General features: G+C 35.8%; 5 protein-coding genes across 8 annotated transcripts in view; 3 read left to right on the top strand and 2 right to left on the bottom strand.

Annotated features, from left to right (window-relative positions):
• Nucleotides 1–15,615, top strand: part of Pde1c (Phosphodiesterase 1c) — a 519,661-nt gene that overhangs the window by 34,775 nt on the left and 469,271 nt on the right. The window lies entirely within an intron of this gene.
• LOC142987675 (larval/pupal rigid cuticle protein 66-like) lies at nucleotides 617–1,607 on the top strand. Its single transcript, XM_076136599.1, has 2 exons — nucleotides 617–670; nucleotides 1,150–1,607. The coding sequence occupies exons 1-2, from the start codon at nucleotides 659–661 to the stop codon at nucleotides 1,549–1,551; spliced, it is 414 nt and encodes a 137-aa protein (XP_075992714.1). The 5' UTR covers nucleotides 617–658; the 3' UTR covers nucleotides 1,552–1,607.
• LOC142987674 (larval/pupal rigid cuticle protein 66-like) lies at nucleotides 3,480–4,502 on the top strand. Its single transcript, XM_076136598.1, has 2 exons — nucleotides 3,480–3,535; nucleotides 4,051–4,502. Exons 1-2 carry the CDS (start codon nucleotides 3,524–3,526, stop codon nucleotides 4,450–4,452), a joined length of 414 nt encoding a protein of 137 aa, XP_075992713.1. The 5' UTR covers nucleotides 3,480–3,523; the 3' UTR covers nucleotides 4,453–4,502.
• On the bottom strand, nucleotides 6,789–7,423 carry LOC142987676 (larval/pupal rigid cuticle protein 66-like). Its single transcript, XM_076136600.1, has 2 exons — nucleotides 7,388–7,423; nucleotides 6,789–7,246 (listed from the first exon to the last, which is right to left on the bottom strand). The coding sequence occupies exons 1-2, from the start codon at nucleotides 7,397–7,399 to the stop codon at nucleotides 6,845–6,847; spliced, it is 414 nt and encodes a 137-aa protein (XP_075992715.1). The 5' UTR covers nucleotides 7,400–7,423; the 3' UTR covers nucleotides 6,789–6,844.
• On the bottom strand, nucleotides 9,508–10,286 carry LOC142987079 (larval/pupal rigid cuticle protein 66-like). Its single transcript, XM_076135629.1, has 2 exons — nucleotides 10,240–10,286; nucleotides 9,508–10,132 (listed from the first exon to the last, which is right to left on the bottom strand). The coding sequence occupies exons 1-2, from the start codon at nucleotides 10,249–10,251 to the stop codon at nucleotides 9,731–9,733; spliced, it is 414 nt and encodes a 137-aa protein (XP_075991744.1). The 5' UTR covers nucleotides 10,252–10,286; the 3' UTR covers nucleotides 9,508–9,730.

Below are 15,615 nucleotides of genomic sequence, written 5' to 3'. Positions count from 1 at the left end.
AAAAAGAAAGAACTACACCACTTGGCCACTGTCCAGCATTTGCTCCATAATTATAAAAACTGCGACAACACAACCCCTTGACAATTATCTTACCCAACAATCGCAATTTGCACTGACCTTCAAAGCTGTCGGCATAACCATTAAGCTTCTGTCACTTAAGCTCTTTTAACATTTACTTTAATATACATAAAACTCTTCCGTTACTAAATGACTGACTGATGAGAGAACGCACAGCCGAAACTACGGAGTGTAGATAGTTTTTATTTAGTATGGAGATTCCTTATATTAGGAAGTGTAGAGGAGCACTAATAGAGGATTTTTGGAAATTCCCTGTCGAAGGGTGGAGAGAGGGGGGAAATTATGAAATATCAACATTAAAAAAGTGTTGTGGGAAAACTAAAGTCCACGCGGACAAAGTCGCTGGCAGCCGCTAGTCACTTATATCTGTTTAAAAATCAAGGTCTATTTTCATTACAACGAAAGTCGCGAATTTGCAATTGTCAACAATTGACGATTATTCAATCTGTAATGAATTCAAAAGCGGCTTTAAAACTTCCTGTATGAGAACTGGATTATGTTTTGAAGATATATAAAGGTGAGGAGCGAAGATCAACATCAGACTTGAGTCAGCACACGTAGTCACTACAACTAAATCAAAATGTTCGTGAAGGTAAATATCACTGGAATTATTTTATAGTGTGATATTTGAAGCAGTTGTCTAGTTTTAAAAAACAAATTGAGTTTTTCTCAAAACCATTTTGATTAAAAGTATCGTCCAATCAACAAACAACGAAAACTAAAACGCCTGCAAAAATTGTTATAGTTTTTATCGCATAGACGATTTTCTAGCAGAGTTTTAAAATAGTGGATTATAACTTTTAACTCTCTAAAGAGAGTACTCAAAACTTAAATGTGTTTGTCATATTCCCAGTATCTGGTAAAAATAAGCTGAATTTCATTTTGTCATTAGAATATTAAAAGGTCCAAATTATTATTCGAACTGGATAAAAATAGCTTTTAGGAAAATATTACTTTTTCTTCAGCATCAAAAGATTATTACAGATATAAATAGACTAGTTATTTTTTGCTATTTCCTTCTAAGTCTATTTTATTTGAGGAAATGTAATACCACTGCTTAATTATTTTCAGTTCGTTGCTATCCTCGCCCTGGCCGTCGCCGTGAGCGCGTCCGACTTCTCCAGCTTCTCATACGGCGTAGCGGACCCGTACACCGGCGACTTCAAGAACCAGATCGAGAGCCGCGCGGGCAACAACGTGGCGGGCCAGTACTCGCTGCTGGAGTCTGACGGCACTCGCCGCACTGTCAACTACGCCGCCGGCGCCGGAGGCTTCAACGCCGTCGTGCGCAAGGACCCCGCCGTCATCGCCGCCGCTCCCGCCATCTCTTACGCCGCTCCCGCCATCTCTTACGCCGCCCCTGCCTACCCCTACGCTACTGGCTACGCCTACGGTACTCCCTACGGTTTCGCCAAGTTCGGAGCCTTCCCCTACAGAGCAGCTGCCTACCCCTACAACCGTTACTTCTACTAAGAATACTGACACCTGAACTCGATTGTAAATAAAATGCTTATGGAATATTGACTGAATTTGATCGTTTGATTTGGACAGACCATTTCAGGAAGGCAAAAGATGCTATATATATATATATACATATATGCAACCAGCATTTAGTAGTTTCAGATCAACCAGTAGAAAACCTAGTCTCATATTTCGTCCAACAACTTTTATTCAAATGTAAAACGAAACGCTTTCTGCTATGACACATGCCGATCAATTTGTTAAATTAACTCGTTAATTTGTGACTCCATTTAAAACAAAGAGACCGCAAAACATTGCTAATCAAAGGCTTGACATTTGTAATGCGTTGATTGCCTTTTGTATAATGTTGTTGCGTTATCACACAAACACGATCTTTTTGTAAACGAGTGTCTTTATCTACCCCAAGTAGGTAATCATGTTAACTAACTGTCTCTGGGTATCCGAGAAAGTCCCTAGTTCGATTAAAGTGGAGACAATGTGCTATCGCTCTTTTTCTAATTTTTATTTGGTTATTCTTAAAAGGAGCCCGGAGTTCGGTAATGGCAATAGGCTCGCCCTCTATCACATGGGACTAAGATTGTTCACGGTAAAACGCGGCTGTAATTCAGACTAGTGTAGACTGTAATACACAGGCGCGGTATTATGTACGTATTTAATGTATGTACATATAAGTAATCATGTTTATCCACATAAGGTAAATTAATTGCTCTAATTTATTATGTATGATCTGGATAGTGTGAAACTATAACAGAGTAATTACCAAATAGATCGCTTTATGATGTTTGAGGAACATATAGCATCTAAATATTTGCGCAAGTTCTGTTTAGTTTACGAGTAGTAAAATTTACTCGGTTTTTTATAAATATATTATTTGATAAATTATAATACCACAGCGTGCTATATCATAATTCACTGCTACTATCGACTACCGACAACCGGCTAACTATCGAATTATTTTATAGGAAAATCTGATCAGCGCCTGTAGCGGGTGTCATAAGAACTATTTTTGAAGTACATTTTAAATGTCTAACTCTCGGGACTCGATATTACCGACTGTACAAAATCGTGCTACTATACTGGCTGTAGATATTATTACTATGTAAACAAGACCATCATAGGAAATTCCCGGACGCACGAATGTCCTTGCACTGTTTCACTCACGTTTTCACTTTCACCTGTTCTTAAATGTCACTCTATATTTTTGTTTTAAACTATAATAAGTCAACCAGTGGTCTGAAGACTGCAATTAGACTCCATCACAATTATTTTGCTACTGACCTTTTCTCTCTACATTATTACACACTTCGGTAAATGATGAGTGTAAAAGTACGGATATTTAGCTCGGGGATAATTGAAGTAAACTTTGAGCATGCCCTTTACAACCCCTTTGACTAAAATGCTAATAAGCAGTTAACAGTTATGGAATGCACCAATGGAATGCTCACGTCAAAGTTTGCTGATGAAGTCTGACCTATGGTCGGCAATGGAAGATTTAAAATATATTTTTCATTGATCTAGCGATCACAATAACATTAAACCTTAATTAATCTGAGACCTATGGCTTGTCAGTACTACCTACAAGTTGTTGAGTATTAGACACAAAGTAACGGATTGAACAGTTTCGACCGTAAGTTGATTTAAGTAAAATAAATAAAAACATTACAAAGTGCAAATAAGGAACCCTGTCTCACCAAATATTGAAACACATAAAATTCTTTTTACATTGACGGAATGTTGTTTTCACAATAATGTACCGAATATATCTTTATCAATGAAAGTTGTAATTGTAATCAAGTGACGATTATTCAATATTATGTAATCAATTCAAGAGCGCGGCCGTTTTTTGTACAAAAACTTCCTGTATGTACAGAACTGGATTATGTTTTGAAGATATATAAAGGTGAGGAGCGGAGATCAACATCAGACTTGAGTCAGCACACGTAGTCACTACAACTAAATCAAAATGTTCGTGAAGGTAAATATACTCAGTTTATTTGAAAAATAATATTTCTATATATATTGTTCTAGGATATTTCTGAACAAAAAATATCGTGGCAAAAGAATTTTGTTAGTTATTGAAATAATAATATTCATGCTTAAGAACTTAAGTTTATTCTCTCTAGTATAAAATATCCCAAAAGTTTTTAAAAATTGCTTTCTTAACTAATAACGCTTGCAAAAAGAATTATACATTTTATTCCATCGTCCATAAAGAGCAATTTTTCAAAAAGTCTCAAGCGTTTTTCTTTATTTCTCTCCCGGGAGAACATTCACAGCTTCAATATATTCGTCACATTTTCAGCACTCAGTAAAAATAATCCTAATTTTCTGTCAAAATGTCGTCTTGGGAGTCCAAGCACTTTTCGTCACTTCGTGTTGTTTGCAATAACGCGTTTTTAGTGAATTTGATTAACACAGGGACTTTTATGACCTAACTTAATTATGTTGATTTTTTCATACTTTTATACTAATGCTACACTTCTCTGATAGTTCGTTGCTATCCTCGCCCTGGCCGTCGCCGTGAGCGCGTCCGACTTCTCCAGCTTCTCATACGGCGTAGCGGACCCGTACACCGGCGACTTCAAGAACCAGATCGAGAGCCGCGCGGGCAACAACGTGGCGGGCCAGTACTCGCTGCTGGAGTCTGACGGCACTCGCCGCACTGTCGACTACGCCGCCGGCGCCGGAGGCTTCAACGCCGTCGTGCGCAAGGACCCCGCCCTCATCGCCGCCGCTCCCGCCATCTCTTACGCCGCTCCCGCCATCTCTTACGCCGCCCCTGCCGACCCCTACGCTACTGGCTACTCCTACGCCGCTCCCTACGGTTTCGCCAAGTTCGGAGCCTTCCCCTACAGAGCAGCTGCCTACCCCTACAACCGTTACTTCTACTAAGAATTATACTGATACCTGAACTCGTGTGTAAATAAAATGTTATGGAATTACGACTGAATTTTGTAGTGCTATTTAAACCACAGTAAATCGATAATACGTGCACAAAAGTTTTTAGTTCAGCTTTAAACTATTATACATTTTGTCGTTATTCAAGGATAGAGAGCAAAAACTATCTCAAAGAAATAATATTTACAACATCGTATTCCTCTTTGTTTATCAAAACAGATCGTAGCTCTGCCTATTACAGCTTGGAAACGGACGGTATTTCCAGACATTTAAAATATGGTATAAAATATTTAAATTTATAAACTTACAGAAGCAAAAATAAATAGAAATATAGGAGTAGGTCAAAATTCTATTCTTATGCTCGACATTCAACTTAAAATGCGTCACATAAAAAACATCTCGCGCCGAAACTTTTTTTATTTATCAGATTCTAGGAGGAGGCAATATTGTCCCAACTGGCCGTAAAGCTCGGAGGAATGCGAAATGGTACAACGGGGGTGAAGTTTCAGTGGGGCGAGGTATCAGTCACAGCGAATTTAATCCTTTCTACGAATGTAGGTATAATGTACTGAGAAGTAAACTTATGGATACCTGTGTCGTCAGTCGGAACTGAGTAGCATTAATAAAAAAATATAGTTTTATTCACTCACTGATAAGGATAATAATATTTCATGTCAGTTACCAACAATTTTTCTTTAAACAATTTTTTATTTTAACTGGGTTTAGCTTCTAAATACGATTATCAGGACTTTAAGCTTTAATTAAATTGAAGTTTAAGCATTAAAAAAACATACACACATTTTAATAGACAATATTTAAAATCAACTTACAAGAGTACTGCTATAAGCTTCGCTATTATTGAGACCCGACCCGCGGCAATACTGCGCTTACGAATGAGTTTGAAGACATTCAGAAATATATCTCGGAATCTGCAAAGTACTTTTTAAGAACTTCATTTCGAATAAATTTTACATTATTTGGTTATTATAAAACGCAAATGGGGAAATGACAAATGAAGTTACGTAAATGTTTTCTGAAAACTTTTGCGGTATGAAGAAAATAATTATAATACAGAAGTTTAAAACTTTATATTGCATGTAAGTTTACATAACATTTTTAATATGTTTAAGATGGACCAAGTAGCGGTTTCTGTTCTTTGCCGATAGCAGTAGCAAAAAGGCGTGATTATGTATGTATATTTCAGACATATTTTTGTGCTTTTCTGCTAGAAAATTGTAACAAATGGCGTCTATATCCACAGCCACGGGAAACAGGCGTGATTGTATGTGTCTATCTTTTACTTAACTGCTTCACTACCAATTCTATATACTAAACTAAACTATAGTTGAAAAACTTGTATCAAGTCGTGTTAGATACCCAACATCTAGTTTCCTATTAGTTTGGCACGATCGAATACAGATCTAAGAGATTTTCTCTTACAGATAAAACTTGGATCTTGAAAGTAGGCTGAAGAAAAACCGATGGAGCTGGCAACTTTCAAACTGTTCTTTGAAAAAAGTCAGATAGGATTTAGATGACTACTTTTGTTGATAGTTCAAAAGGTCAACAGCTGATGGTGACGATTTTAGTAACGTTGAGGAAAGTAAAAAAGTGTTGCTAAATAGAATAAGCGTAAAGTATTATAACAATATACGTATTAATGTTTATTAAATTAAAATTATAATCCTTTTTTAATTGAATTTAAGCAAAAATGCTTGAAACTGAGAACGGAAGGGAGATTGAAAAGATGTTTTAATAAGATTTCTATGTCAAGCGGCAAAAATATTTATTTTTGTGACGTTTTCATCAAAAAGTCATCGCGTTACAAACTACTATTATTATAATGTATTCTAATACTAAATCGAGAGTGACAACTCGTTGGTTATAATGGACTACGATTGTAATAGGGGTCGACAAGAATAACATAGTAGATTTGTTAGTCAAATACGAAACACAAGCACTCAAGATTCAAGACTAGTCGTTAACCCATTATTTTGTTAGGTCTAACTAGCCCTATCTTTATATAAACGGACTGGAAGCAGCGATGATTCGGCTTGAGTAAAGTTCTTAAGTTACACAGCCGAATGTCTATTTTCCGGAGTCTGGAACAGGACACTTATTATTAGGCTATCTTAGCAATTTAGTATACCCAAATAATTAAAGAAACTGTGCTTTTAAGACTTCTGTCCTATAATAACTTCAATTATATTAACGGCCTAAAATTAATTTGTTACGATTGAAAAGACAAAAAACATAGTTTTACCTTCACACAATTCAGAAGTAATCTAAACTTTCATCTGTCATGGGGAATTTGGAATCAAACAACCAAATTCGGTCAAAATTCTATAAACATTTTATTTACAAACGAGTTCAGGTGTCAGTATTCTTAGTAGAAGTAACGGTTGTAGGGGTAGGCAGCTGCTCTGTAGGGGAAGGCTCCGAACTTGCCGAAACCGTAGGGAGTGCCGTAGGCGTAGCCAGTAGCGTAGGGGTAGGCAGGAGCGGCGTAAGAGATGGCGGGGGCGGCGTAAGAGATGGCGGGAGCGGCGGCGATGACGGCGGGGTCCTTGCGCACGACGGCGTTGAAGCCTCCGGCGCCGGCGGCGTAGTCGACAGTGCGGCGAGTGCCGTCAGACTCCAGCAGCGAGTACTGGCCCGCCACGTTGTTGCCCGCGCGGCTCTCGATCTGGTTCTTGAAGTCGCCGGTGTACGGGTCCGCTACGCCGTATGAGAAGCTGGAGAAGTCGGACGCGCTCACGGCGGCGGCCAAGGCGAGGATAGCAACGAACTGAAAGTTGTGTATTAGGATCAAATAAAAGAAGGAGAACAATACAATAACAATGCCTGTAAGGATTTAAAGCATAAAATATTTACTATTGCAACACGTAACAGTACTATTAATAGTATGAATTGTGTTTTAAATATTTACCTTCACGAACATTTTGATATAGTTGTAGTGACTACGTGTGCTGACTCAAGTCTGATGTTGATCTCAGCTCTTCACCTTTATATATCTTCAAAACATAATCCAGTTCTGTACATACAGGAAGTTTTTGTACAAAAAACGGCCGCGCTCTTGAATTGATTACATATTGAATAATCGTCACTTGATTACAATTACAACTTTCGTAGATAAAGATATGATCGGTGCAGTGTTGAAACAACATTCCATAAATACTGGAATAATCTTAAATACAAAAAATAGGTGTGCTTGTTCACTAGCTTCTTGTCCCTAGTTATAGATGGTCGAACTACAGTTAGCTTTAAATATATTTCACTTAGACATTGTCTGATGTCTCATATTGACAACAAATGGGATTCATCTGGTAGAATTGTGGAAATTCAAACAATATTACACATTCATAAGTTTGTAAATTGATCGGCGCATATTTAAAAAAAAAACACCAGTCGCACGGGGTAATAAAAGTTATAGGACTACTTACAAAATCTTTAGAAACTTAAATCTGTATAGAAATTTGGCACCTTCATATCAACTTAAGATTTGTACATTTTGTAAGCAAAAGAAGCTCAATTATGTTCCTGAATAAAAAATAAAAATTTAATAGATTTTATAATTACATTTATTTTTTGTATACCTACTATTGCCATGACAATAAATTTGAAAGTTGACAAAGAACATTTAGTTATAACTTATCACAAACATTTCAAAAGAATTTAAAAAACTTTACTATCGACATTAACCTCATGACGAGCATATGTCATTGTTTCTTCTAACATCTGTATGGTTTATCTGCTTACTTAATAGTTTTGTGTCTACTCAAATCACTCATGCATCATCTTTACAAATAACTTAACATCCTAATAATAAGAGGCTTTCTCTACTATCGGAACCATCGAGTATTGAAAGTTTGACGCTAAAAATGTACTGCAAATACATTTTCTACGATGTCCATCAAGGACCTCGTAGAAACTGTATATTCTCGTAGGCGCTGACCAGATTTTCAAACAACAAAATTTTGATAGCTAGCCCGTTGTCGATACTCGATAGTGGTAGAGAATTTGGCTACAGTACCTCGATTCTCTACCACTATCGACTACCGTCATTTAGCTAGGCTAGCTATCGTCATTTAGAATGTACTGCCAAAAAAGTTTCTACGAGGCCCGTCAAAATTTTTCGATCGCTAGCCGGTTTTCGATACTTTGTAGTGGCAGAGAATCGGGTAAAGGTCTAGATACCGAACTTGTACTAACCCGTGCTAAATGATTATATCTTCCAATTTAAATATCGCAACTAATGTCTGCTACAGCTTTAGATAATGTTAGTCTTTACTACAGATTTGTTATATATTTTGGAAGTCTTTAATAAATCTTTTTCTTTGCAATCATTATTAGCGACACAATTCTCGATACGCCATTACGTCAAAAACCAGACCAAAAAATACTAATTTACTATGTCACATGCATTAAAATAGCACTAAAATCTTGCGTATATTTCAACACGACAACTATGGGAGGCCAAAAGTTGCGATTGTGATCGTGTTCGACAATAAAAAACAATGACGCATCAGACATTAAAAATAAATAACAACATAACACAATAACATAGCATATTTATTTCTCACTGTTGGCTAAGGCCCTAAGCCTTTCCTTAGAAAGGCTCAGGCCGTGAGTCAGCTGTTTGACACTATTTTTATGAGCCTATATCATCCCAATGCTGAGCAAAGGCACCCCCCATAGCTTTCCACTGCAAACAATATATTACAAGTTAAAAATCAAAAGCCTATGATGCTAGTCATAGGCTTTTGATTACTATTATGTGAATTACATGTGTTATGAAATATTGTCCCAAATTAACGAAATAATGTACTTACATATCCATCGTGTGTTATTTTATGCATGTCATAATCATCAATAAGAAATAGATTCTTCAACAAAATTCATCTTGTTATGAAAATGATTCTGTTATGAGAATTCGATACAAGAAAGAACTTTTTTGGTTTTAAAGTTTCGTGTGGATGGGTATCTTAAAATAAAATTAAGAAGTGGTATCACGGTAATTTTATTATTATTGCCAATTTGCACGGTTACAGTTGCTGATTGTTTTTCACGAAATTTATTGCGTATGTTGTCACGTGCTATGTATTTTTTATCGAAATTAATATGTTTCCGGATATTGTAAGCTTTTATGTGTTGAGATAAAAACATTATGACTTTATAACAAACCAATCTTGGGAGCCTCAAAAGCAAACTACAAAATTCAGTCTAATTGGATAAACATTTTATTTACAAACGAGTTTAGGCATCTGTGTTTTTAGTAGAAGTAACGGTTGTATGGGTAGGCAGCGGCTCTGTAGGGGAAGGCTCCGAACTTGGCGAAACCGTAGGGAGTGCCGTAGGCGTAGCCAGTAGCGTAGGGGTAGGCAGGAGCGGCGTAAGAGATGGCGGGAGCGGCGTAAGAGATGGCGGGAGCGGCGGCGATGACGGCGGGGTCCTTGCGCACGACGGCGTTGAAGCCTCCGGCGCCGGCGGCGTAGTCGACAGTGCGGCGAGTGCCGTCAGACTCCAGCAGCGAGTACTGGCCCGCCACGTTGTTGCCCGCGCGGCTCTCGATCTGGTTCTTGAAGTCGCCGGTGTACGGGTCCGCTACGCCGTATGAGAAGCTGGAGAAGTCGGACGCGCTCACGGCGACGGCCAGGGCGAGGATAGCGACGTACTGAAATCAAATAAAAATTAAAATCCCGAAAGAATCAAGCACCAAAAATAGTTTTAAATCCACAGCCAGAAAACTTTACAAATGTTCTGTTATTCTGGAATACTTACCTTCACGAACATTTTGATTTAGTTGTAGTGACTACGTGTGCTGACTCAAGTCTGATTTTGATCTCCGCTCCTCACCTTTATATATCTTCAAAACATAATCCAGTTCTTTACATACAGGAAGTACAAAAGGTGTCTTGTATAAAAAATGCCGCGCTCTTGAATTTATTACGAATCGAGTTATTATCACTTGTTGACAAAATAATTGCAACTTTCATTGATAAACATATCAAACTTGTTTCAATATTATCATAACAACAATCTTAATCAGTTAAATGTAAACATACGGAGGAGTACTTCGACGCATAGCGCACTCTTCAACTCTCCTTCTTCTTTGTGTAGTTAAAATATTTTATATCCATTGTAAATGTTCTAGGGTTAGGGTTTTACTTTGTGGTTAGGAGATTGTCGTGTAATTGTCGTGTGTCCTAATTTGATTCTTCTACCTGCAAAATTTGATGTCAATTAAAAATAATACGATGAATGATTTGATCTATTTCAACCCCACTATATAATAGTAAAAAGGTTGCACTACTATCTAGGGATTTCTTCTGAAAGTCTGTTAGTAGCCAATACCATTACTAGGTACTACTATTTCACTAGTTATTTCATTGATTATATTTGCATAAGAGCATTTATGTGACAATTAAACGGGTATTTTCAATCAACTTTGACTCTATAGATCTTTATAGAATTAGTATCGTTGATGAATATTCTGTAACAAGTTTGCATTTCCATAAGACATCATTATCTTACAATGGATGCAATTTGCGTATCTGCAATTTGAATAACTCTTAACTAGATTCCAATCAAGTCTTTTACCTATTCCTTCGTCCAAAACGTCTGTAAGAAATATCGAAGCAAGAAAATGTTCATAAAGAATACTCGCCTAAGCCTCTTTATTTCTCGAAAGAAGCTTATTACTCGTTGTGAATTCACTCACCCGCTGGAAGTTGATCGTGTTTATAAAACAGGGTGTAAGGAACTCTGTTGCTTTAACGTCAGTAATCTGGAAGTAAATATGGGTATAATAATATAAGATAATGATAACTTGGATAATGTATGTTGCAATAATCAAAAAGCTTAGACATTTTTGATTGTATACAGGGTTTAAATAGTAGTATCTTACATCGGAATTTGAACTTGCATCCAGACGCGAATTGTCACTTTAGAATAAAAAGAAAAAAAAGCAAGCAAGTGTAAGTACTTATTTCGTACTTGTATTGGCACAAATCTAAGCGTCACAATATTTTATTTTAGTGCTAGAATGTCTTTAATATTGTTACGTACAAGCAAAAAGAAAACACTGAAACAGTTAACGAAATAAATAAATATCATAACTAAAACGATATAATCTTTATCTTTATATATATATTTCTTATGTAAGTGTGTATGTCATTGAACTTCTCTTAAATGACTGGACCGATTTTGATGAAATTTTTTGTGTGTGTTCAATGGGATCTGAGAATGGTTTAGATTATTAAAAAAAGTTTAAAATTTTCAAATTAAAGACGTATGCCAGTCACGATGTCAAGTCCATACGATGTAGTCAGGACAACGTCTGTCGGGTCCGCTAGTATTATATAATTCTTCTGTAAGTGTGTATGTCACTGAACTTTTCTTAAACGACTGGACCGATTTTGATGAAATTTTTTGTGTGTGATCAAGGGGATCTGAGTATGGTTTAGATTCTTAAAAAAAGTTTAAAATTTTCAAATTGAAGACGTGTAGACAGGACAACGTCTGTCGGGTCCGCTAGTTTTTTATAAATTTTAGTTAGTTACATATGAATAATTATCTTAATAGACAGGTAAAGTTTCAATGAAATATTACATGCCTAGTCACGTCTGTCACAAGTTCTCAACTCGTCGATATCGTAACAGATGGGAGATAGAACACCTGCGCGTATTGTCTAATAATTCATTGAACGTAAATAGAACACTAATTACTTTGCTACTGTTTTGTTATTGATGTGTGATGCAAAATTATGATGTTACACTAATTAGTATCCTAAACGTTTCTATAACTGTGAAGGCTATTGTCACGCAGGTAACACTAAAGGACTTTTTACTATTGCTTAGTAAAAGAAGTTGCTATTTAAAAATGTTGGAAATAGAAAATTTACATTATTAATTTGTAAAGAAGGAACTCAGCAGGCGACTACGCAAGGCAATTTTTTTACAGTATGTTTTGATTCTATTTGGCTGATGGCTTAGGAAATATTTTGGGTATCTACCGTATCCTATCATTACCAGTTTCATTGTGGTCTAATGACTAATTATCTACTATTACAATACCTTTTTTAGTAGTTACTAATTTGAATTCTCAAAACGTACACATACTACCACAAATTTCACCCATCTTTGACATTTTAAGCTTAATAATAAATTAGGTATTTACTTGAACCAAGGCATGATTTTCCGAGCGGTCGAGCGCGCTGGCCTGAAATAGCTCGGAACTAAAATAGAAGTTCAATAACAGACTGAAACACCTATATTGACCTGTAGTCTTTGCTATTGTTGTTTCAACGAGCTTAGAGTGTCTGTTGAATGAGGTTCTAAGATTTGTTTGGTTTGTTTCTTTTTTTTTGTTGGGGGATGAAGAACGAGGTACGCTTTGTTTATTTGTGTTAAGAATACTTATGATAATCGTAAGCACCAGTTCTAGCTAGGAGAAGAGGACAAAAACAGCAAGGGCTAGCCATAAAATAATTGACTGATTAGGGAAATAATAAAGCTAGTTTTAACAATTCACAAACTATGATTTGAGTTCTGATTGGCACTAATATTTGTCATAATAATACAGTGCGTATGTACAGTTACAATATATATTATTGCAGCTACGCTATAGTTTCAATGTGTTTCCTGATAGTAATTTTAAATTAAATACTTAACTTGGAACTCAAAGGTAAATGTCTTATACGAAAAATACATTTCTTAAACATACTCTGCAAAGAATATATCGCTGCAAGTTCGTAAATATTGTATATCAAAACTGCTTCATAGTCTTTTGACCTGTACCTCTGGGTCCAATTTGTCTTGTATCTATTGTCGCATTCACAAAGGCGAGGAGCGTCTAGAATATTGAAGATCTCGATATCTGAACAATTGTAGAGACTGGATGTATTTTATAGCAGTTTCTGAAATATGTAGAAGCAGAAGAAGAATATTGTGCCAACCATATTTTTACAGCATAACGTATTAATAGAGACAGCATAGGGATAATAACATTTCAAAAGTCTCGTTCGTTGTCGTGTATAAGATTTTGTTAAACAATAACGTATTTTTCTCCATTACACGACAAAACAAAAATAAATGTTTTGTAAAAAGAGCATAAAGTAAAATTTTAGCATAAATAAAGTACCTCCAAAATAACATACAAAAATAAATATAATTCAATAAAACATAATAACATTTTGAAAATTCTGTATTCTCTCCCTAAGTAAATTATATCGTGCTCCTAAAATACACTAAATTTAATAAAGCCGAGTACACAACATACACATTAATGACGTCACCGCTTCCCTGTACAAAGTTTCGCTTCACTTCGCAAACGACTTGTGAAATAGGATCAAAAGTACATTAGAAAGTAGTGACTAGTACTTGTTATATTTTCTTTGAACATATACTTTTAAATATTTTCAAACGTTTGTATGAAGTAGTTTATTTATTTGTTTTGTTTTAAATGTTGTTGTTGTTTTAGAGATTGTAAAGTTACATTTTATTTGTGGATAAAAGTGTATGAAGGAATTTTATGGCGTAGAATTAAGACGTAAAAGTTTGAGGTTAAGAGACTTGAGTTGTTTTTAAAACTTTTGTGTTAAATGGTTACTTGTTTGAATGTATTCATAGAGACAGTACAATATTATCTGACAATCATTTCATTGTTGTATCTGAGATTAGAGCAGATGGCTATCTTAGACACCTACGGTATAATGAAGCAGTCTATGAATAGATGTAAAATAGCTCTTAAGCGTTTTGTTCTATTTACAGCCATTTACAAATAAAACCGTCACAAGTATAGCTAAAAACAGATTTATTACGTCTCCAATTATAATGAAATAAAGCAATACCTATAGAAAATAAAAAATTCCTTCCTTCAAGCATCCTGCAAGCAATCCATTATAATAAAATAAAAGCATTTAACATTGAGATCACGTCTCTTATTCACACAAAACTTAATATTCTGTTATCTAGAGTGCGGACTCCAGCTGCACAAACAGTGTCAACTTAAACGAGATCGCACGGGCGAGATAAGTGTTCAGTTCACTTGGAAATATAGGTATTTTGTTGCGCAACATAGGAGCTTTTTTGAAAAACAGTACATAATTTAGTATTCAAGTTATGGTCCTTTCTTTTAACAATTAATAGTCAAACATTTCGTAAACGTCGGACTTAAGGACACCAGGTTTTTTAAAGATCTTTGGAAGCGTGGTCTAAAAAAATCCATAGCTTTTGTACCCTAGTACTGGGAAAACTCCCTTTCGCTTTCAGAGCTCTGATTGGTTACTATAATGACTTTTAGGAACTCACAAGGCTTTCTTACCATCTATGTTAAGAAATCCTTATTAAGAAAGGCAATTTAATATCAATATTTTACTGTGTACAAATGAAAAACACAAGTTGCACAACATAATATTGCCTATTCCGCGGTATACCTTACAAGATGGTCCGGAAGATAATAGTATTAATTTACTCAAAGTTTGTGGCATACTGGTAGGTACATATTTACCTGAATTATGGCGAGGATCAGGTTCCTTGAAGACAAATGAGGGTATGCAGAATTGATGGAGAGCACGTAATTGGTATACGGAGGTCTGGCACGTGGCAGTGTCAGTTTGATGAGTCATAGTTTGTTGGTAATTTTGTTTGTTGTTCTCATAGAAGTGTTTTTGTGAATAGTGAAAGGATTTTATCAAAGAATTTTGGGGATATTTGGTTACAAAAATAAGTTTATCTACTATTTTTTTATCTTTTAAAAAAAACACTCCCGCGTTAAGATTTGCTCTTGTGACGCGGGACTTTTCAAAAAGTACATGCAACGGACACAAAGTACAATCAGACCTGAAGCAACTATTTGTGGATCGCACAAACAATTGTTCCGAGTGGGAATCGAATCCACGATTTACCGACGCAATGATAGCGGCGAGCGATCTTAACCACTGCGCCACGGGAAATTTATAGCGCTAGTGTGTAGTGTGTCATTAAAGGTTAATTTTTTATTAAATCTTTAAAAATATATCAATAAATAAGTTTTGACGTTGTTCGTTAAATATGAAGTTGGCTAGTTTCTAAGTTGTAGGCAAGTGACCAGCATTATGACTTTGCACAACTGCATCAATTAGGAAGTGAATTAAAAAACTATAGACAATAAAAAGAA

Source organism: Anticarsia gemmatalis, chromosome 3 (assembly GCF_050436995.1).
Source record: "Anticarsia gemmatalis isolate Benzon Research Colony breed Stoneville strain chromosome 3, ilAntGemm2 primary, whole genome shotgun sequence".
Taxonomy (NCBI): Eukaryota; Metazoa; Arthropoda; class Insecta; order Lepidoptera; family Erebidae; genus Anticarsia; species Anticarsia gemmatalis.
This window is presented reverse-complemented; position numbering and strand designations above follow the sequence as displayed.